The sequence below is a fragment of the Anarhichas minor genome, unplaced genomic scaffold (assembly GCF_050575085.1).
Source record: "Anarhichas minor isolate MPS153535 unplaced genomic scaffold, ASM5057508v1 ptg000041l, whole genome shotgun sequence".
NCBI classification, from domain to species: domain Eukaryota; kingdom Metazoa; phylum Chordata; class Actinopteri; order Perciformes; family Anarhichadidae; genus Anarhichas; species Anarhichas minor.
The window spans coordinates 1,335,304-1,358,408 of NW_027466487.1; the positions used below are offsets into that span (position 1 = coordinate 1,335,304).

A 23,105-nucleotide genomic window follows, 5' to 3' on the forward strand; every position below is an offset into this window, starting at 1 on the left:
CACAAACCATGTTTACAAACTTAGAAGTTATGGCAGCTTGGTAAAATAGTCCTTTTACTTCTGCAGTGTCCTTTAGAGAACATGTTCTTGATGTGGCCACAGACGAATGCAGTTTGTCCCTCAGCGACTGCAATGATAAGCCAGGGACACGACAGAAGAACCCAGCAGTTTAGCCATGACCTTTCCATGAAAATGGAGCTATAAAAAGGAACAACAAAGGCAAATAGTTGACAAGCTGATTGTAATAATCTAATAATAATGTGTGAAAAGATTTTGAAAAAGCACCTTCTGCAATTTAACAGAAAAAGATGACAATATATTGGAGATGATGGATTAAAAGTGATAAAACAATGTCACAGAAGCATACAGTGTTGTGAAGCACATACATAAAAACATACAGATCTCACGGAAAAAGCTCACAGAACATGTGCAGAAAGTTGAGACCGTTCGTTTGCTGTCCCTAAACACATTGACTGGCTCAGCCTCCACACATGACATCAGCGGCCTGGTGGCTTCTATTTGGGTCCGACTTGGAGCGTGTTGACGGCCCGGGCCAGCTCCTGCGGCTAAGGGTGTGGACCCTCATAAGCGGTCAACAGATTTCCCTGTAAAGTAACTCTCCAGGGATGTAATCATGGTTAAGTCAGGTCAGTGGTAGCAACTCAGTGAACCAGAAGGGGCAGCTTTAGTCCTCTGAAGTCACAGATAAGTAGGACGGAGCAGAGAAGACTTCCTTTTCCTCAGTGACACCAGCTTTGACTCCTCTCACAATACACTTCACAACGAAAAGTGTTGCTGTTACTTTACTATCACTTTGGTGTCTTGACTTTTGCAGTGTCAGATAGGAGCCAGCAGAGGGCAACATCCAACAAGTGTACAAGCTCGATAGCAGCTTCTGGGGATTCTTATCTTTTCTCTCTCAAGGTTACTGTGATTGAATACCTGGCATTCTGTTTAGTTTCTGGCGAAACAGAATAACTTTGAGACTTTCAACTTCAATATCAGTGGTGAAAGAAGTATTCAGAACCTTTGTAAATACAACAGTGTAAAAATACTCTGTAACAATTAAAGGTCCTGCAGTCAAAATGTCACTTTAGTAAGAGTAAAAAAGTGTCAAAATATATTTAAAGAACCAAAAGTAAAAGTACTCAATATGCAGAATGGCTCATTTCAGAATAATACATTATATATACCACTGGATGATCAGTGATGTATCAATGTGTTCATCACTACATATTGCAGCTGATAAAGGTGGAGCTATTTATAATTACTATAAATACTGCTGGGTAGCATAACCTATAATAATATATCATAATCAATTAGATGATTTATTATTAATAATCTAAATCTGTGGAGTAACTAGTTACTAAAGAGTAAAAAGTACAATAACTCCTTCACAAATTTAGTGGAGTAGAAGTAAAAAGTAGCATAAAAGTACATGTAAGTACTGAGTGCAACTATTACAATATTTGTGTAAAAATACATCTCTAAGCTACAGCTGGTTGTATAATGAAATCAAATGAAATGTATTGGTGTTATTAAAATAGGTCTAGGTTATTAATGTGAGATCTTTAGGTTGGCTCTAAAAAAAGGAAATTGTGGTCAAGATAAGAACAAACCTCACAATAGGCAACCCCAAAAAGTCCCCCTAGAGGTTCCAAACAGAAACACTGCTTCGTTTGGGAACCTCTTTTTTTAGGAAACAGTCTTGTCAGAGGTCCCAGACGTAACGCATCGCGCGCTCAGTCAGCGGGACCACCGCCTTGCTCCTGACGCACGACTGAGTCAGCGGGAGCGCGCGTAATTGATAATTCCCATAAAAATGGGACTACCATAGGAAGCGCGTACATGGCTCCATCCCGCGTTCAACCTAGAGGTTTATAAAGCCAACCAACTTCACGGCAGGTTGCCATACAAGAGAAAGCATCGAGTGGATGTCTTGCAAATAACACCAGCGGAACTTGACATCAGGTAAGGTTGAAAATGAATAACTTTGTCATGTGTTTAGCCACGTTTTCTAATTGCTGTTTTGCTGATGAATTAGCCATATGTATAAACTCAGAAATACAGTAATTACATTATAATTACTAGAGTTGGGTTGTAGTTGAAATATAGCCCAAATAATGTCTGTAGATTCACGGTAAGTCATTAATGATTTGAATTGATTTAAAAAAAAGAAAACTAAAAAAAACATCAGATTGTTTTGCCGTGGTAAGATTCATGATACTTTTACATTTAACGCTGTATTTACCCGTTTATTTATTAATTATTTAATTTAGTATTGATTTAGTCAATTGATCAATACCGTGTTTTCTTATGCAGCGACTTTTTTGGTCAGCTACGGATTTCTAACAGAATAATGTTTTTTTGTGGGTGTGGGTTGATTTAGTAGCTTGTAGGGAATCTGAAATAATTTAAATATGTACATACAATCATTTAAAAAAGATTATGTCATATTATTGTGCTTTGAACAGTAATATAAATATGATATAATTGAATGAGCTACATTAAAATAACCCTGTAAATAAAATGAATAAAAGAATGGTAACTCATGTCAACAAACTATTAGTCGCTTGGACCCTCTGAGCCTCTATGTTATTGCTATTAAATTACCTAAACTGTTACATGTGTTTCTATAGGGCACAGTTGTCAGTGATATTCACATTTAACAGTCTTGGCAATAAGGAGTCAAAACAAAAAACATTAGCCTTGAGCTTAAAGCTTTGTGTATGCCAGCTGTATTATTTTCCAACTTGTTTCTTAACATGTCTTACAACAGTCCACATAAAACAACTCCATTTAAAACACCCTTTTCCCCAAAACCACAATGAGTGTCTGCATACATTTTTAGCATGACAAAGACCAGTAGGAATCCTTTACGCACATACAAGCTATACCCTATGACTAAACCATATATGTGGTGTTTTTGTGCTCTGTTAGGTAAAGAAGCACAATGGAGCTGAAACCTTTACTGAAGAAGCTTGGCTCAATACTCCGCACCATCTTCACATTCACCTTTGCTCTGGTGGTCCTGGGCGTGATGGTGTGGGCATACGTTAACGGTTTCCAGTTAGTGACCTCCATGTATGGAATCATCTCCTTTGGCTTTTATGGACTACTCCTCTCGCTCCACATGTTGGTCCAGAGCTTCTTCGCCTTTATTGAGCACCGTCGAATGAAAGCTCTCACACACCCGTGCACCTTCACCAAAACCATTGGCTTCACTATTTCAGCTTACCAGGAGGACCCTGTCTATCTTAGAGAATGCCTTAACTCCATCAGGGCCCTCAAGTATCCTGCTGAGCTGCTCCGCATCATCATGGTGATCGACGGGAACACAGACGATGACCGGTATATGATGGAGATGTTCAGGGAGGTGTTTGCGGACATGGACCCTGGCTGTTGTGTGTGGAGGAACAACTACCATACATGGGACCCCACCCAGGCCCAGGAGGATGTGGAAATGGGCCCAGGAAAGGATGCTGATCATATCATAGTTGAGGATCCACAGCGAAAAGAGGTAGAGCAGCTGATCCAGAGCAAGAGTTGCGTGTGCATCATGCAGAAGTGGGGCGGCAAGCGGGAGGTGATGTACACCGCGTTTAAAGCACTCGGGTCATCAGTTGACTTCATACAGGTATCTATTAGAATTCATATTCCTCATGTTAAGAAACTTTTACTGTAAACATTTTTTAAGAATGAGACTTTCTTTCTCCCTCCCCCAGGTGTGTGACTCAGACACCAAGTTGGACACTCTGGCCACCGTGGAGCTGTGCAAAGTGTTGGAAAGTAACCCCAAGTACGGTGCTGTTGGAGGAGATGTGATGATCCTCAACCTGAAAGAGTCCTACATCAGCTTCATGAGCAGTCTGAGGTACTGGATGGCTTTCAACATCGAAAGGTCCTGCCAGTCCTACTTCAACTGTGTGTCCTGCATAAGTGGTCCTTTGGGTAAGGAAAATACATTTTCCCCCCTCTGACATTGGTCAAAGTAATCATTCTACATGTCAAGCAGTGGTAGTCATGGCTTTAATGCATTCTTGTAACTCATTGTAACTAATTCCTGAATTGTTCCACAAAGGTCTGTACAGGAACAATCTCCTCCAGCAGTTTCTGGAGTCCTGGTACAATCAGACGTTTTTGGGAAGTCACTGCACATTTGGTGACGACAGACATCTTACCAACCGAATGCTGAGCATGGGCTTTGCAACAAAGTAAGATGCTTGCATCAGACGCAACTATCTTGATAGTGCAATCTTTGCTGTCATGATAAAGGTTTCATAGATGTTATTTTTTTGCCATTTCCTTTAGATACACAGCCCGCTCCAAATGCTACACGGAGACACCTGCTCAGTTTCTACGCTGGCTCAACCAGCAAACTCGCTGGACAAAATCATATTTCCGTGAGTGGCTCTACAATGCAATGTGGTGGCACAAGCACCACCTCTGGATGACCTACGAGTCCATCGTCTCAGGCATTTTCCCCTTCTTCGTCACCGCCACCATCATCCAGCTGTTCTGGACAGGCACGCTGTGGGACATCCTCTGGATCCTGTGCTGCATCCAGCTGATTGGGCTGGTGAAAGCGGCTTACGCCTGCATCCTGCGCAAAGACATGGTGATGGTGTTTATGTCCCTCTACTCGGCTCTGTACATGACCAGCCTGCTGCCTGCTAAGTACTTTGCCATTATCACCATGAACAAAAGCAGCTGGGGGACATCAGGCCGACGTAAGATTGTTGGAAACTACATGCCCCTCCTCCCTCTGTCAGTGTGGGTAGCCATTTTACTAAGTGGGCTTGGTTACAGAATTTACGAGGAGAGTCAAAAGGACTGGTTCACTGAAGCCAAGATACTAGAGACTAGGTTTATCATCTTTGGCTCTGTGGCATACACGTGCTACTGGCTGTTTATGATATCCCTCTACTGGGTGTGGTTCCGCAAGTCATGTACGCGTCCAAAGTTACACATTGAGTGTGTAGATCCAAATGGACCTGTGAAGAACTAAGAGAAGGATAATAATTTATTAAAATTCAACCACTGACCTTATTATATTAAGTGGGTTTCATTTATTTATTTTGTCTAAGATGTCATTAAATAATGGACAGGTATGCAGCTAAACCATCGAACCTAAAAAAAAAAAAAGAATGAATATTGTTTATATTGATGAATATATTTAACGGCAAATGTTTGATTCATATGGAGGTATTGCACATTTCAAGGAAACTGTACTGAGGGCTTTTGAGCCCATGCACTTCTCAGGTTTTCTCTTATGGACGAGATCGCTTTCCATCAGATATTTGTTCAGGATATCTCAAGTTGGGAAAATTGCAATTTAGATTTAAAAAAAAGTATTTAAAGGTGTGGGCAATATATCTTGGTTTATATATTTTTAAAAATATTCAGACAATATGTCCACGTATGTGAATGTACAGTAGATTACTTTAACAACACAATGAACTCCACTTGCTTGACTGTGTCGGTCTATGACCATACATGTACCACTGTTGTTGTTATTGCACTGGATCCTGGATGACACTTTCTGCAGCATTGCACATTTACTTGAAAATGGCAGTTGAAGTATTGCGCAGTAGGAAAAATGCACAAGCAGAGAGAAATAAACCGTACCTCTATGAGAAAACTGGACAATGTTGATGATGGCAGTGGATCAAAATATGGAGTATCTTACTGAAACATGAAACCTTTATGTAGTTGCTGTACCTACTCTAAGGATGTGTGTAACATGCACGTTGTTCAGTGTCATATTACATGCCTGGAAATTGCCGGAATTTTTTTTTATGGTTTTGGGAACTTGTATAGAAAGGAAAAAATAAAATATTTTACTAATGTGTACTGTCCTGTTCTCTTTGAATCAAGATTGCATTATATACAGGGAAAAACAAAAAACTTGACTTGGTAAATCAATGTACAATTACATAATACAGTATAAGGGCCACACACTGATAAGCAAGGCAAAATATAATTTGACCTCAAATTAGGCTTCGCGCTACACACCAGCCTCCGGAGCATATTTACTAACATCAGTGGGCCGTGAATGTCCAAATTGTACATAATCAAAGTTACAATCTTGACTGTACTGATAAGATAAGATAAGATAAGATAGACTTTATTGTCCCGAAGGAAATTTGTCTTGGAAACATACATACAGTGTCTGCTGAACAATGCAAATAATACATTACATACACAGACTGTCGCCAGTCCACATACCCGCACACACAGTACCTACAGTACATGCAAAAGACTGCCACCAGCCAACAAATACATTTCACACTGCCCGTTGTACAACGCACCAGTAGTGTATAGTTAAGATAATAAAAATAAATAAAAATCGGTGTTACAGGGGTTAAGCTCTGGCTAGCTTGCCATTTAGGGCTTTGATGGACAAGGGGACAAAGGAGTTCTTAAAGCGGTTGAGCCTGCACTGGGGGACTCTGAAGCGTCTGCCCGAGGGAAGAAGCTGATATTCAGGGTGGAGGATATGAGTAGGGTCTGAAATAATCTTCTGAGCCTGTCTGATGATAGTTTCATCAGAGACGGCCTGGAGTGTGGGATGCTGTCTGACTCCCATGGTTTTCATGGCTCTTTGTGTTAGCCGGGTGATCTGGGCTTTCAGCTGTACACTGAGGTTGCCAAACCAGGCCGAGATGCCAAACCGCAGAACGCCTTCAACTATGGCGTGGTAGAAGAGGAGCAAGACTTTCTGGTTGACACCAAAGACCCTCAGCCTACGAAGGAAGTGTAGCTGCTGTTGGACCCTAGTGCAGACATTTTCTACCTGAACACTCCATGTCAGTTTATTGTCAATGTGTATGCCCAGGTATCTGTAGGAGTCAACCTGTGCTATGTTCTGGTCATGAATAACCACTGGTGAGTGGTCTCCAATGTATTTGGGCTCGAATACCATCTCCTCTGTTTTCCTGATGTTGAGGATGAGGAAGTGTTTGTCGCACCACTGGACAAAGTTCTGAATCTCATGTGTGTACACAGCTGTATCCGATGTGCCAGACATGAGACCCAGGATGGCTGTATCTTCCGAAAACTTGATCATGCAATTGTTAGCAGTGCTGCATGTGCATTCATTTGTGTACAAGGTGAACAGGACTGGTGAACTGACGCACCCCTGGGGGGCTCCGGTGTTGATGGTCAAGGGTTCAGACAAGGTCCTGTTCACCCTGACCTGCTGGGTACGGTTGGTGAGGAATGAGTTGTACCACTTAATAGTGAAGGGGTTGACATTCATCAGCTGCAGTCTATTCAGGAGAACATGAGGCTGTAGGGTGTTAAAGGCTGAACTGAAATCTACAAAGAACAGTCTAGCAGATGTGGGGTCAGGCTAAGTTACAAGAATAAGCACAATGTAAAGTCACAGATTTGGGTGCAAAGTACATTCTGATCAGAAGACAAGAAAGGAGATGTTTCCATGTAGGCAACATGCACGGTTTTTCTCACATGGTTTGCTGGTAGACAGCCTCACAGAATAGGTGGTTTAGTTGTGTAAACTTGGGTTTACTTGTGACTGAAATTAACTATAAATAATATGTTCTGTCTATTTCAGGTCACTTAACACGAACAACGAAGGTTGTTGTTGATGCCACAATATTGATTCAAACACTAATCATAGGAAGATCACCTAAGACATTCATTTCTTCTTTTATTTTGCTTTGTAATCTAGAAAATATATTCCCCTGCCTCTTAAGACCATTTGAAAACCCCAGTGGACAGGCTCGTTTTTTTTTAGCGGATGGATGTTCTGAGATGATTTATCATTATTTGATTATATATTTATTATTCTATATATAGTGTGCTCGCACCTTTCCCATCCCTACTCTCATTTTTTTCTGGCAGCCTTGTGGCTTTTTCTTTTTTCCAAAAACAATTTAGCTTGAGTATTTATTCATGAGGTATATTATTATTATATCTCTTATGGTGTTGTGTGTTGTGAAATTTGTCATCTTGTGATGCGAGTAAATTCACATTTGGGGAAAAGTTCATTACTTTACATATAGACCTTCCATAAAAAGTTAATATCTCCCAATAAAACCTAAACGGAGCTCAATAGAACAATATTCCATTTGGAGTTAAGACGCTTGTGTCTCGTATGATTTAAGAAGTGTAAAAATAATGTAAATAACATGCTCAGTATCAGTATGAAGCTCCGGGGATTAGGAGGATCTTTAAGCAAGGCAGGCAACCTGTAACCAGTTATATGAGCCGAGGGGGGACAGCAGTTTTTTTAAAATCACATTCAAATGAATGATATGACTTTATGAGAAACTATGATCTCTGTTTTAAATGGAAATATTAAGGCCTTACATGTAGAGTGCAGTTCTTGCTTATAGCATTTTGGCGAGCCGTAAAGGTGTAACAAGAACAACTCCTTGTTTTGTAATACTAACAAACGAATGTGGAGCTGTCATTTATAGGAGGAGCAGAGCTGTCACAATCCCATTGATGCAAAACTTATGCAGGACTAAATAAATATTTATGTTCAATACAAAAATAAGGTCATGAACAAGGTGTTACCGGTTGCTCAAACAGATCAACACCCAAAGAGCTTTTCTTTTTTCAAATGTCTAGTGCCCTTCAGTCAATCATCTTTACGTTTCTGGGCTTAGGATAAATGATCTACATTCTGATGTTAGGTGTGGATGAGGATGATTCCCAATGGAAAGTTCATGTTCATAATGACAACTTAGTTCAAAATAAGGATTAAATAAACAATGAGAGGAAATGTGCTTGAATATGATTTGTTATATAATTGTATATACAGCAATGAGTCCACGGGCGCATACACTCACAAGGACATTATACTTGTGTTCTTAGATAGCCATTAGCAATACAGTATGTACAAGACATTGTACGTCCCAGGGCCCTCGCATCGGATAAGGAAAAACTCCCAAAAAATACCTTTAACTGGGACAAAAAATGGAAGAAACCTCAGGGATTGCAACCGAGTAGGGATTTCTCTCCCAGGAGGGACAGAAGTGCAACAGATGTGATGCGTACAGAATAAAAAACATAATAAAATTACAACATAATCAATTCAAATGACAGAAATTATATATATATATATATAATGAGAGCAGTAGGAGCAGAAATAGTAACAGAAAAATGATTACTATAACAAACAACAGTAGCAGCGGATATAGTAGAATGAGAATGATAGTAGCAGTTATAAAAGTAGAAATATCACAAGGACTCTTTTTTCTGCATAAGTGCTTTTTATTGTACTTAAAGTACATTTTGCTGATTGATCAGCACTTTCACTTAAGTTACATTCATATTCTCCTATATCACTGTTCATCCTGGTGACAAATGAGGCTCCGAGAAGAGTTGTTTCTGTTCAGTGCAACTGATGGAAGTCAGACTACAACTTATAATATTATGGTCATCTAAGGCATCCTAATATATGCTTCTAATTAGAATTTCTCCTCTCCACTGCCACTTAGCTGCTGTTGTGCATCGGCCGTCTTTGACTAGATGACAATACCATGGGCTCATCAGGAAACCCTTCCGCCCTATCTGCCTGATAGTCAGTGAGTCAAAATTTCCGACCGTGGTTAAAACAACTGTTTGGCAGACAAATCTTTTTTCTCACATGAGTAAAAGTGTCTGTTTCCTCAAGAGCAGCATCAACGTTACTCATCAGATTTCAAAATATGATCCCATGTTTAGTCTCAATAGCAACATTCTACCATGGATACTTTGCCCAAACTGTAAACCAGCAAATGTGGCTCTCAGAGGTCTGAGGTGATTTACAAAAAAAAAAAAAAAAAAAGATTTCTATACAGTTACAGCGCTTAATGAGTCATGGTAAGGAGTAAAGAAAAATGTTGGGACCAAACCAAGAGTCTGACGAAGCCAAACATCACTTCCACTCATGTCTGTTTTCAATTAGCCTGTCCTCCCCACACCCTGTCTGGGCCGCCATCTCTGACGCACATGTTGGGGTTCAAGTTTGATCCCTTACAAATGGGGAGGAAAAGTATGCGTTGCTCCACCTTCAGCACGAAACTCTTTCCGGTCTCATTTCGCCTGAGCAGTGTTGTCTTAGAAGAAGCTGCAATTTACAGAGATACTTTCCCACCAAATTGCAGTTGCTCCAGAAAACATGTAAACTTATTGCGTCATGATTAATATAAGATGATACACACTGTGGTAGATAAATCAGTACTACATGGGTTACTAAAATACACGATTATGGATAATTACATGTTCTTGCTCAACACAGCAACACAAAACAACAACATCCTACAAGTTTGTTGTTGTTTTGTTGTTGTGGCTTGTGGTTTGCATTACCAATGCAGTATTTTCAAAGATTTAGTCTATAGTTTGGTATTTTCCTTTTACTCCTTTCTGTACTGCAAAAAATGAACCCAAAAGAGGTAGACATGAGACAATGAAGCAATTACGGAATAAAAATGAAGAACTCTGTTAGATCATAGTCATTTTTGGCGCACGGTATTTGGACAAATTAGGCTGAGGGTGTTGCCTCAGTTTGTCGAGACAGCTTTCATGTGACGACCTCAGGGTCAGCTGCAGCATGCACACTCATACTGGTGGCCATCATTTACTGGAACTTGCGCAAAAACACATTTTGTTTGAAGCTGCATTCATTCATTCATGGACATCAATCGGAGCCCACAACTTTCCCCAAACCTTTTGAAGTCACTGTCTGGAGGAATCAGTCAGAAACATGTCACTTTGTTTTTGAGATGAAGCCGTCGTCCCCTCTTGGAATTGTTAGAGGCACTGAGCATCATTTCCCAAAAATTAAAATGAATGTGTCAATTAAAAGAAATGTTACTTCACTACACTGATGAGATTAATTATTACCTGAACCTCCGGCACTGTCTAAGAAATAACAACATGCTAAAATGTCCTCATGCTAGTCAGTGTAGTTTTTAAAAAAATGGTCAGAATGGAGTTGGTCACTTCTCAGAGTTCTAATCAAAACCAGATAATTTCTGCCTGAGATACTGTTTATGACAAATATACCTGGGGCAGAGAAACACCAAAGGGTAACGATTATAACACATATTTGCCAAAGGTCTGCTCTAGTGGAAAGAAACTTTGACGTCATCGTGTCTTTTTTTCTATATAATATCGTATTTAAAGTGTTGGAGCTAAACACGCAGATAAGTACGCTGATTGCTTACTTCTATTGTGATGGGTGTACATGATGGGCGTACCATATCATAAACCAGAATGAAAGCCTCAAACAGTTCAAAGTTACAGGCTAAGAAAAGGAGTCACACCTTTTTACATAGAACTCTGACATAAAGGAGAGATTTATGGCTCTGACAAATGTGAGATCTGCTGAAGGAACGTTGATGACGTAAAAACTCAGTGATGCTTTTTACCTCGCAGGCACTCCCCTCTGTCGAAAACTACCAGCTTACAGTGAGTTGGGGCCGATACAGTAAAGTGTCAAGAGGCCTGATTTTGGTTTCCTTGGAAACCAGTGGAAAAAAATACAAGCAATCTGCCCATTAAATGACAAGCGGAGTGTTGAGTCATGTCTGACTATATTTAGATGCTCCACAAGTGCTTTATAAGACTCGGAGGTCCCAGTCAGTCCTCACACTGTATTTCCTCCACAGATAAGACATCATTAATTTAGGGAGGATTACTGTGGGCTTCCCAAGCTATCAGCAGACTGGTTTTATTTAGGCGCCATCAGATTCTTCAAATGAAATTATTACATGGAAAGGGAGGAAAAGAAGAAGCACCCAGACATTAAGGCTTCAGGTGTAATCAGTTATATTTTTTTAGCACTTACGCTGTAATATGACAACGTATCCTCATACAATGGTTCCTATGATATCCTACGAAAAAATAATCCAGCTACACGTGTCAATTTCTGCTTATTACATGTATACAGTCTTTTTAAAATGAACTAGTGGCTCTGTGAAGCTGCTTAGAGATAGAGGGCATAGAGTCAGGTGATCACAAAAATTATAAGCATTCATCCTCTGGGCACCTTGTGTAGATGTACCAAATTGTACTTCAATCCATCCAGTAAATGTCAAAACATTTGACTACAATCCAAAAATGCCAACCTCTTGGAGGTGCTTAAAGAAATGTAAGGGGGTTGCCAAAGTCATTAGGATTCCTTCTCTGGGAACGTCCGTCCAAAACGTCATAGCATTACATCCTACAGACCGTTTAAACGGCAACAACTTGGGTCCATGTCTACTTCCTGTCAGCTACTGTCATTCACATACACTGCAACCACGGATATAGAAAAGTAGAAAGGTCATTAATCCACGGAACTCACATTGGTGCCAAGCCATGGTATTCTACATGTATTTGATTGAAATTGAGCGCCTTTGTTATCAGTAACTAACCCACCATCTACCAACCAACCAGCTGTTAATGATATTTAATAACTTTTAGGAGAGCTAATGTTAGCCAGGTCTGTCCATTTCTGTCAGTTAGTTGACGGCAATTTTTATACCCGGTACTTGTTACTTTATTGCTCTTCAGTGAACTAAGTTAGCATTTGCCCTTTGATTAGTTAACGTTAGCCAGCAATATCTCTGTTAAGGCATCCTTCATTCATTTGGAGATATAACCGTTAACTTTAGTAAGCAATAACCCTTGTGAAGGTGTAAGAGAAATAGACAGGGAGCGGCAGGATTGGAGAGTGAAAGCAAATTGAGCAGCCTCTCTAGCTTAATCGCTGTCATGACTTAGGGGTATGCTAGCTAATAACACAGGCTGGATGACTAGTATGAATGGAAATCACTGAGGCAAACTGCATGCATTGTAGCATACGGTCAAGTCCTATATTTACTGAAAGGCCATTATAACCATTGATCTGGTTATAATCACAGTCTAGTCAGCGATAATAGGTTGGCGCTGCCCTGTTTGGATATACATCAAAATGTAGCTAACTTGAGTTTAGCTATATTCCGTTGCTGGCAGAGCCATAACAAGGAAAACAAAGACGCACAAATAGATACCATTTTTTTTTTTTTTTTGGAAGCATATTTACAGTCAAAACAAGACAGATATGATGTTTTTTTAGTGGGATTCGCCATGTCCTCTCATTAAATTCAGAAGAACTGGCACCAATGTCTGGCACAAACACTAGAATACTGTCAGGATGACGTATTGACCCTTCCTTCTTTTGTATATTCATGCACTGCAAGAGGCAATAAAGTGGGACACATTTAGAATGTTTACAACTGTGAAATGGTCAATAGTTAGTTCGATTTTTTTTTTTTTTTTACTCTTGACCAAAGTGGTGGACCAACAACTGACTGAGAAATATTAAGTATTTAACTAAAGTTTAGTGGTATTATTAGACTCTATTAGACATTATTCTTAAATGTGATCATTTTTAGGGGGATGGAACTGTGGACCTGGACTTATAACCTCCGATTTTCTAACATCAAGCGTGTGAAATGTGAAATCTTTTTTTATTACTTGGTCTTGCAGTGGAAACATTTGATGTAGTGTGTTATCTTTATCATTCCTGAGTCCCTTTTGCATTAAGAATGGGTGGTCTCCAGCAAAAGGCAGGTACTGTATTGGTGTGGGTTGACAAGAGCAGACTGTGCCTGAGTTGTCTGATGCCTCCCTCTTGTACCTGGAACCACCAACCACTGTTCCAGCCTGCCCTGTTATTAGAACAAGAGGTTCTTAGCAAATATGTAACTATTAAGAAAGAGGTAAACTATTTTGTAGCAGAGCATTCATCAATAACATGATTGTTTGCTACGCTTTCTCTAATTTACTGAGGATTAAAGTTCACAAGCTATAAACACGCTGTTGTCTTTATATGGAGACCGACTGACTGTTGTCTGTGATCTCACTCAAAGTGAAATTACTCTGTAGCTCAAAGATGAACATTAAGCATTGGTGGCATGCAGTTTAAATATGTTTCTGTTCGTAACACATTCAGTTAAAAAGTACCAATGACAAAGTAACAGGATGGGCAATATGGTTCATGGTAATCTGGAGTATAAGGTCTATACTGCATCTGAATCGGTCACAAGCACTAGAGACCAACGTGTCCGCCTGATTCTGACGTCACATTGAGTCGACAGAGATGTGTGGTCATGACAACATACTTTGTGTTGGTATTTTAAGAAGGGAGTGGAGTGAGTAAAAAGAGAAAAGATAAAGAAAAACAAACAGAAGCAGCCTAGGTTGCCTGGCGATATTTAGAGGACACACCGTATCTGTAAAATAAATTTGTGAATCAAGGGGGTCATATCAAATTAAAATCTACTATTCAGCATCCCAAACGAGAGGAAGACTCGAGAAGAGAAGAGGGGCCGTGATACACCAAATAACACATGCCCTTTGAATAAATGCCTTCAAAGCAGAGTTCTGTTCGGATTTCAAAGTAATCTGTACTTTTAATCGCTTTAGAACAGCCTCGATAGCAGCGTTAATGTTAGCGGTCTCTATTGTTGTTGTGATTACTCCTTGGTTAGGCGCACAGCTGACAACAGATTGACGGCTGTGTGGGTCCCACTCCCACGGGGCTGATTAGCTAATTGTTAGTCCCCCTCCCACGGCAGTCATTGGTTCGATTAGTCTTTAAATGGGGAAATCCCTGGTTTATGCCTTGATGCCAGACCAATCAGTCAACCTCGGTGGAGTGGGAGCACTCAAAGGTCTGGAACTAGGCACATGTGTTGTCTTTAGAGCACATACGAAGTCATATCTTTGTGTGCAGTGACAAAAAGTGCATAGTGTTTACTCAAAAACACAAGGTAGCTCTCCCTGTTACCAGACAAATATAAACCCCGAATGCAAAACAGCCCTTCAATAAATACTATAGTAAACTTCTTACATTTAATACTTTTGAACACAATAATACAAGCCTTTGTAAATGCACATTTCTTTCAGACTCTGAGATAACCCTGATGACATCATCTGGGTTATTTTCTCAGACTGACTAAACTCTTCCAGAATCACAAAAGACTTTAAAATCTGAAAATTTGTTGTAAAAATATTTATTTTAATTTTTTTGTACTTGAGCTTTAAATCCAAGGACTACATTTCTGAAATTCAACACATCTGCCTTTAATTGTCTTTTTATGTTTCACTTTCTCAGACTTCCTATTTTCTCAGTTGTTTTCTGTTATTATTTATTTATACCTCTGTTAGCTAGATAATCCAGTCTGCCTCACTATTGTGCGAGTGAGGAACTATATACGGTAAATATACATGTGTCGGAAAACATTCGCCATATTCACCACAACAGTGGCAAAGGAGTTGAGTTTTCAATAAAACATTAAAAATGTATCTTTCAGGAAGGCAAACTGTGCATTACATATTAATCGTTCACGATCTAATATTGACCCCTCGTGTCATGTAAAAAAAAAAAATCATGTCAATGCAGGTAATCTCTTCATGTAATCAACAATATAAATGGAAAATGTGTTGGGAAAAAAAGTGATAGGGAGAATGGAGTGTAAGTCAAACTGACCCGAAGCAACCAGGTATAGCCTGCCGCTCCTTTTTTGAAGGAGAAGCAAAGTATAAAATCACTCAATTTACTAACTTACAAAAGGATAAAGAGAATATGTTATGTAACGTTTAATTACTCTCACTCTGATTGACTGGTCCATAAAGGCTGGCTATGACGTCAGAGGGTTTTCAGCTTTGGTTTCCACTCTAACAAATAAGTTGTTGGCAAATATATGTATGTAAGTGTGACTCAAGCGTCACATTCTCAGTAAAGATGTGTTTTGCAACATATGTACTTCCCCATCCTCACATATGATTCAGATTTGTGTTTGGGGATGTTGTATTTAATTTTAGCAACCAAATATTCTCTGTACCACAGCCCCGATGTGACACAATGAAAATGTAGCAACAAAGTTCAAGCTAAATATCCCCTGAGAGGTCGAGGATGTCTTCTTCTTCTTGTGCTTTCTAACATGGGACGTAGTGTGTGTGTTGCTGCCTCCTTGTGGTCACCTGAAGGCTTGACTGTCTCAGGTGGCTGCATCAATTTGTTTTGTGGGATATTACATTTGATGGTAATTGGAGAACACTGCACAACGGCAAAAATGTTCACAACATATCAAAAGCATATTATGCAGAAGGGTACCTTTTAGAGTGTTGGATATATTTCGATTATCCTTGGGGTCAAGTTGACCCCAGCAATTTAAACCTCCAGAAAATGATTATAAAATTGCTACCCAAGGTTATGTGTCAGGTACTTTATGTACATCCAGAATACCTCTTATGGAGGTATTATGGAGAAATATCTTATCTATGGAGAAATATGCAGATCACCATAAAATCTCGCTGATTGACCTAAAGTTGGAAAGAGATATATTTTTGGTGTTTTAATTAACGGCTTTATATTATTTCTAAGTACATATTTTTGTTATCTATAATATTTGGAACGAAAAACAATTTCTGTTATCAAGAATAGTAACATGTATTATGTTTGGGGTCAATTTGACCCCAGGAAAAACAAACACAATTTATTTCAGTATTGTCTGTAGGGACAGCGCCCACGAAATGCAACCAGACGTTCATCCACAGTCACGTGGGGGCCTGGATTGTAAAGAAAGGGTAATCGCTGAACCCGCTTGTCCCATACATCCCGTATTGATGCGAGTTTGTCACGCTCTCGTCGGCCCTGCCTTGTTTCTCTGTCATCAAAGCGTATGACACGGGAGAAAACATGGAATGTGTTTAGAGACATGCTGGCTGGAAATATTGCCCTTCCAGTGTCAGCAGCCCAAAGGCTTGCTGTTGCTTCGCCTTTTGACTTGTACACTCCTGCCAAAATGAGCAACCCAATGTAAAAAAAAAAACAACCTTTCCTTAGAAGTAATTTTCAGTTGAGAGAGAGCACACAGAGCACCAAGATAAATGGTTTAGAAGGCTGCTGTGCAAGCTTTTATATGTTTGCTCTACCCCGATCAATATCTTCACCGAAACAATATTTTCCCGCCCCCACTACGTGGGAAATATCAAAGTTCTCGCGAGAATGACGTTTTCCCCTCCCCCATGTCGTGTTAACTATCAGTGGTTCTCGCACTACTATAGTTATGGTTATGTTAGGTTCGGGCCCTAAAGCTTTTTGAAGATTATAAAATTGCATGTTATAGTGACCAAAACAACCAAAACAAATGTGTGTAAAATGTTGATATTTCTTATATGTTTTATACAGCTAAAACAGCCTGGGGTCAAATTGAGCCCAAAGAACACTGATGCGTACAGGACATTGAAAGCATATCATCATGATCATTTTATGTTTCCAGTTGTCCCCATTAAATTAGGAAAAGTCATTAAATATGAAGCAAAAACAAATGATGTCAATCATTTATTTGGAGACGTTAAACATTGAATGGGGTCAAATTGAGCCCAAAAGTATAGGAGGGTTAAAAGCATTTTAATGCAGCATAATTGTTGTAGCTGGTTGAAGCGGAGCTTACGTTAACTACACAGTGTAATCAAAAACATTTTACAAGCTCACCATATGTTTTTTATGCCAAATCAAAACATGAAAGGCGGCAAGTAACTTCAGCGGTCAGATGAATGTAGAGGAGTAAAACGTTTTCTGTATTTCTGTACTACAAGCATCTCAAAATTGTACTTACAGTAAGTGAGTTAACCTCGTTAGTTACTCTCCATAACTGTAACACTCAAATGAGCATAGTTGCGGTTGTTTCATACAGTTCAGTGCAGCCCGGGCACCACTGATAGACATTAGTATCCTGCCCTCTAGTGGTGGAAGGAGTCACACACAGGCTTTCTGTAAACTATGACGTAAGGCTCTATGGAAGACCAGAGGATTGATGAAATGCCTTTATTGCACTACATGCATCTTCCCAACTCTCAGAATCCCAAATCCTCATCTCCATGTTCAGCATGATGCGTTTGCTCTGGCTTTGTTAACCAATACAGAGCTCTGCAACAGATAAGGATAAAGTGTAAATCAGTATATGATACCAACTACTATCTGCCTTCGCCGGGTGCAGCTTGACTTCACATTTATAAGGTTCTTTGCTGTTTGTGTCTCATATTGTAGAAATAAAAGATATGTTTTACCCCAGGGAGAGGAACAGCAGCAGAAGCAAAGCAGTTAAACAGGCAGTGAGAAGCGGTGGCGAGGGGAGGAGGAGGGAGGGGGGCGAACCAGCAGGCTCGGGGAGTAACCGTCCTTCTGGGAGCAGAGACAGGTCGAATATCTCCTGCAGCTCTGTGTGGCCTTCCACAACCTGGGGGGTCACTTAGACAGAGAGAGAAAGAATACAGGGGAGAATTTCAACTCACATTGAGGACAGAAAACAACAAGTAATGAGGAAGAAATGGGGAGAGTGATAAAAGAAAACCACAGTTTATTGAGTAAAAACATTTTATTTATACTTTGACATTAATTTGAAACTATTTGTCATAGAGAAGAAGAAAAGTAAAAGAAAACAAAAGTCTGTCCTTAATGCAATGAAGCCTAGTAAGAATTTACATAGATGCTTAGGAAAGATACATATGTACTGATACAGTGCATATTATGCACTTATGCAAAGCTGTATGATTATGCATATCTATATATTGATATTCATAAATAAGAATCCACTCATTTACATACATACGTACCAATGCATTTCATTGGTGGCCTCCATTTTGTTTCAACTGTCAATATTTCTTAGGAATGGAGGAATGATATTTTCTCCATGCTTCCAATTTACTTTCAATTTGTTTATACTGTGGCTTCCGATTTCCCCCCCCCCAAAGCTATTCTCAATATTCTAACCCTATTTATGCTGCATCTATTCATACTGCATCTGTATCTTCTACGCATATTCTCTCCTTAAGTGTGAAGGAGTTGTTTTGTCCACCCATTCATCAGTACTAATCACAGTTTCCAATTCTTTCTCCTAAAAGTGGTGTATCTAGTTACCTGTGAGATAGTAGTAAAGCCTGACAATGGAGTGTTGGCCTGAGTAGATCTCACACTTGTAGGTGCCCTGATGCTGCAAGCTGGTTGAAGGGATGGAATAGAGCATGTCCACCCCCGCAGTCACTTCTTTGAACTGGTCCACCTGCTGGGTTTTCTCCTGTCCAGGCATACATTTTTACAAATTCTGATCATTTATGATAATCTGCAAGGATGCAAAGACAGATTTCATACTGTATGTGCTGACGTAATAGTTTTAGGGAATACACCGGTATTCACTTTCTTGCTGGAAGTTAGATGAGAAGATTGATGCCACTCTAGTAAGCGTAATTATGAATCCCAATGTATTTCTTCACAAGACCCGCCCTGCTTTCGGCAGAGACGATTGGTTCAGGTTAGGCCTTAACCGTGAGAAGTCAGGATAGCCCATTGGTGAGGCCATATAACTGGCTACAACCAGCAGCCAGTTAGCTTAGCGTAAAGACCGAAAATAGGGGGGAAAAGCTAGTGTGAATTTGTCAGCAGGTAACATCAACCTACCGGCACTTCTAAAGCTCACTAATTAGTCCCACACACACACACACACACACACACACATACCACAATGTCCTTTTTAGACTTCGTTTATTATTTTGTTAAACAAATGAGACTGTATGTGTTGAATAGTGAGCTTTGGAGGTGCTGGTGTAACTTCTTCACTAAGCAGCCCCTTGACCCTCTATTGTGTTGGGTTTGTTTGGCGTACCTCTTCTGCAACACTCCAGATCACCTCGATGTCGTCTGGTAAGTGAAATGGCACTTCGCACCATATTTGGCTCCTACTGTTCTCCGTTACGTTCATTTCTTTGACTGACACAAACATATAGCCACACACACACACACACACACACACACGCACAGATAACATTCACAGGGCTCTAGCAGTCTGAGCCTTCCTTAATGATAATACTTAAGCCTAGTCTCTGAGGAATGGAGTAAAAGTGATGATATGCTAAACAGTGGCTGTGCTGTACAGGGTTGATATGAATACCATCTTGTGTGGGAGTCAACTGTCACCTTGCATAAAGAAGCCAAGGACTTAAAGAGTACCTTGGGGGCTCCATGCAAAAGATATAATGCGAGGAAATAAAACCTTCCCTTGGTCTCTTTTTCAAATTTCAACTTTCTGCTAAGAGCATTTCAAGGATCAAGAGTGGATGCTTATGAGCGTGGGAATATAGTTATGCAAGGATGTGTCAAGTCTGGATTAGAACACCTTTTCCTATTTAGAAATTGTGATGCAACGGTGTCACTAACCCAATATGTTGGTTTATTAATACTCACATGGACAGTCGAGAGGGAATCCACAGGAGTCGTAGTGGCAGGTAACACAGTTATATACTGCACCTGCACTCTGAAAACCTGATGGGTGCATGAAACTAACACTGATACAAGATATTTTGTTAATAATGACGGTTACTTAAGAGATAAAAAAAAATACACTAACCACAAGGAGGGACGCATCCAGAGACTGTGAAAACAAAAGGATAGTTAAATTAGATTGCTAAATGCTATTTCTATCAGATTCAGTGCCAACATCCAGAGGTATGAGTCAGTTCAACCAGACTGCTTCCTTTATTCTCCACAGTATTTGAAAGGCTGTAATACCGTAACTAGCTTATTACAGCGAGTACAGAGATCTGAGGGAGCTGTAATGACCTAATATGGGCCTTACCAAAGATGAAAAGATGAAGGAAAAGGGGACCATGTCTCACCTCTAGGCAGTTTGGAGGCAGCTGCGATGAAATTGTCTGCTGCTGTCTGCAACCTTTCCTCATACACTGTGTCTGATGGATGGAGAGGAGGAGGAAGACTGAAATATTTGGCTTAACACATACTGGTGAATTGTGTGCTTTAGGGCATCATTTTGAAATCTCATTTCTAACTCTCCTCCGTTTCGGACCAATTCTGATGCTCTAAAGACTCATTTAATTGTGCAGTTATTACCTTTATTCAGCTTCTCGTGGAACTCTTCCACCATGGGCAGGATTTCTGCATCCAGAAGATCTTTCAGTTGTTTGTCGTAACCTCCACCTGCAAGAGGGACACAGCTATTACTGTGTACATAATGTTTTTGTGTTTGCCTTGAAGAAAAATTCTAAAACATAAAAAAAAAAAAGGTATCAAAAAAGATCATTTTCCGCACCCACTCTTGCAGCCTCAATCACTCTCTCATTTTTATTGAATATACGGTCCAGCTTCCTGAAGCATTCGTCAACATTTCTAACATTGTGTTCAGTCAAAATGTGACCCCAACACAGGCGAAGAGCGTCTGAAACGTCCACAAAGCACTGAAAGCAGCTCAGAGAGGTCCCGAACAGCAAGCTAACGCACACGAGACACAAAGCAGAGGTGCACATTTTGCAGCATGAGCAACAAACTCAAACAAAGGTTTCTATACAAACTGTTTATATTCAAATCCTGGGCTCATAGTGACCACACTTGTGGAAATTCCAAGGATGCATATTATTCAGTATTTTGAAAATAATCAAAGGTTTGAATATGAATTTTAGGTACATATATCCCACATGAAATTGAACATAAGATGTTAAAAATGTTCTGCTCCGGTTCCTCAACATGCTCGAGTTTGAAAGGAGAGTATCACAGACTCCCCTCTATACTTCCCTCCATTCTATTGTCTCCCCCGATTTCCTGCTGCCTCAATGCACCAGTTTTACTGCAGAGCTCAGAGATGGAGCGAGCCAAGGTGGGAGGCGGCGGTATAGGGGAGAGGGGAGAGGGGCAGATGAAGAGGGAGTTAAATGCTTATGCAGTCGAGGGACAAAGTGGAAAGCGTGCTGGCAAGAAAACTCAAAAGAAATACACAAAGAGTAAAAGTCTAATTGGTGGTGTGGGGATGGCGAGACGGAGAGTCAAAGCCAAATAGGAAGAGAAAAAAAGAACAAAAGGATCATCAATAGAATAATGAGCGGCGAGAGAGAGACGGCGCATATTCTTGCTGGTGGAGTTAAGAAAATTTTAGAAGTAGTGGTGAAATAATGTTAGAGAAAATTAAGCGAGGAGGAACAAAGAGGGTGCAAGAGGCAAGAGAGGACGTGTAAGTGACAGACAGAGGCAGAGGAGGAGGAAGAGGGAACGGGACTACAAATCAAGTCGACCGCCTCATCACATCCTGTATCCCCCACTCGGTCTCCCATCCCCCCCCCCCCCCCCCTCTCCTCCCTGGTCCCTCACTCCCCGTGCATCTCCATGGCAACCAGACAGGGTGCCTAATACATGAACTTAATATATTTCCAGTGGCGGGGTGAGCTGGGTACTAATGCATTCATCCGTCTCCACACAGACAAGCCAATCAATATTAGGCAAGAGTCTGCTCCAGGACTGACAAAGTCAGACGGTCCAACGCGGAAAATCCCAAATACGTGTCTGTGGTGCATTTGAGTACATTTTACAATTTGGAGAGAGCATGTGTTGCTACAAGGCACTTTGATAAAAATCTTCTCATGACCATTTATAAATATAATCATTACAATTTCAAGTTGTACAAAAAAAAAAAAAAACAAGGCTTTATATGAAAGATGACACTGTTTTGTCAAAGGAAGCAAAATAATCTTCACAAGATGTTTTCAATTACACTTATTTTAAGAACTGGTGCTTCATGTAAAAAAAAAATCCAGCCTTTTGGCTCAGTGTAGCAAAGATATAATGCATGAACTGTAGAAAAATGAAATTGAGATTGCAAATTTAACACCTGTGGAGTTTTTCGGGTGAGAAAGACGTATTTAAAAAAATTAAAATATACATTACAACCTTTTTTGGCATATTTTATTAACATACTGAGATGGAATACAGGGCACTTTTCCAGTACAAAGCACAAAACATGCACATGATGTACAAATAACATTTCTTTCTGAAAGTGGCATAACTGACGGGGTCACAACCCTCGGCTGTCTTCCTATTAGCCCCCATTGAGGGCTATAAACACAAAGCCAGCCAATAGGGTTGGCCCCCTGAGTGTCTGTGCTGCAGGAGGAGGGGTGTTCTTCTTCATCATCATCATGACAGGTAAACATATTCTGAAAACAGTCAACGTACTGAAGAAACCCACAGATGGGTACTAAGATAAATTACAGCTAGAAGAAAACATGACTTTGCATCCTCTGAGTTTTCGTGTATTGTAAACATTCTGTGAGAACAAGGG

The 23,105-nt window shown here is 40.1% G+C and overlaps 2 protein-coding genes across 2 annotated transcripts; one reads left to right on the top strand and one right to left on the bottom strand.

Moving 5' to 3' along the window:
• The first annotated feature begins 2,953 nt into the window (after window positions 1–2,953).
• Window positions 2,954–4,982, top strand: has1 (hyaluronan synthase 1). The gene is given in 5 exon segments (XM_076109564.1): window positions 2,954–3,637; window positions 3,726–3,951; window positions 4,082–4,214; window positions 4,312–4,950; window positions 4,952–4,982. Coding segments are annotated over 5 exon segments (1,713 nt in total).
• A 12,862-nt stretch (window positions 4,983–17,844) lies between these two features.
• Window positions 17,845–22,829, bottom strand: spaca6 (sperm acrosome associated 6). The gene is made up of 9 exons (XM_076109590.1): window positions 21,090–22,829; window positions 20,891–20,977; window positions 20,659–20,730; window positions 20,391–20,414; window positions 20,228–20,305; window positions 19,650–19,753; window positions 18,908–19,061; window positions 18,058–18,238; window positions 17,845–17,917 (listed from the first exon to the last, which is right to left on the bottom strand). The coding sequence occupies exons 1-9, from the start codon at window positions 21,301–21,303 to the stop codon at window positions 17,845–17,847; spliced, it is 987 nt and encodes a 328-aa protein (XP_075965705.1). The 5' UTR covers window positions 21,304–22,829.
• Window positions 22,830–23,105: the final 276 nt, after the last annotated feature.

What these genes read in the sequence shown, in the direction of transcription:
- spaca6 (XM_076109590.1), bottom strand. Translation starts at nt 21,303, where the DNA reads ATGTGCACCTCTGCTTTGTGTCTCGTGTGCGTTAGCTTGCTGTTCGGG. An exon ending in TGCCTCCAAACTGCCTAGAG is followed by an intron (nt 20,415 to 20,658) that starts GTGAGACATGGT and finishes TTGTTTTCACAG; the next exon opens with TCTCTGGATGCGTCCCTCCT. An exon ending in TGGATGCGTCCCTCCTTGTG is followed by an intron (nt 20,306 to 20,390) that starts GTTAGTGTATTT and finishes TGCACCCATCAG; the next exon opens with GTTTTCAGAGTGCAGGTGCA.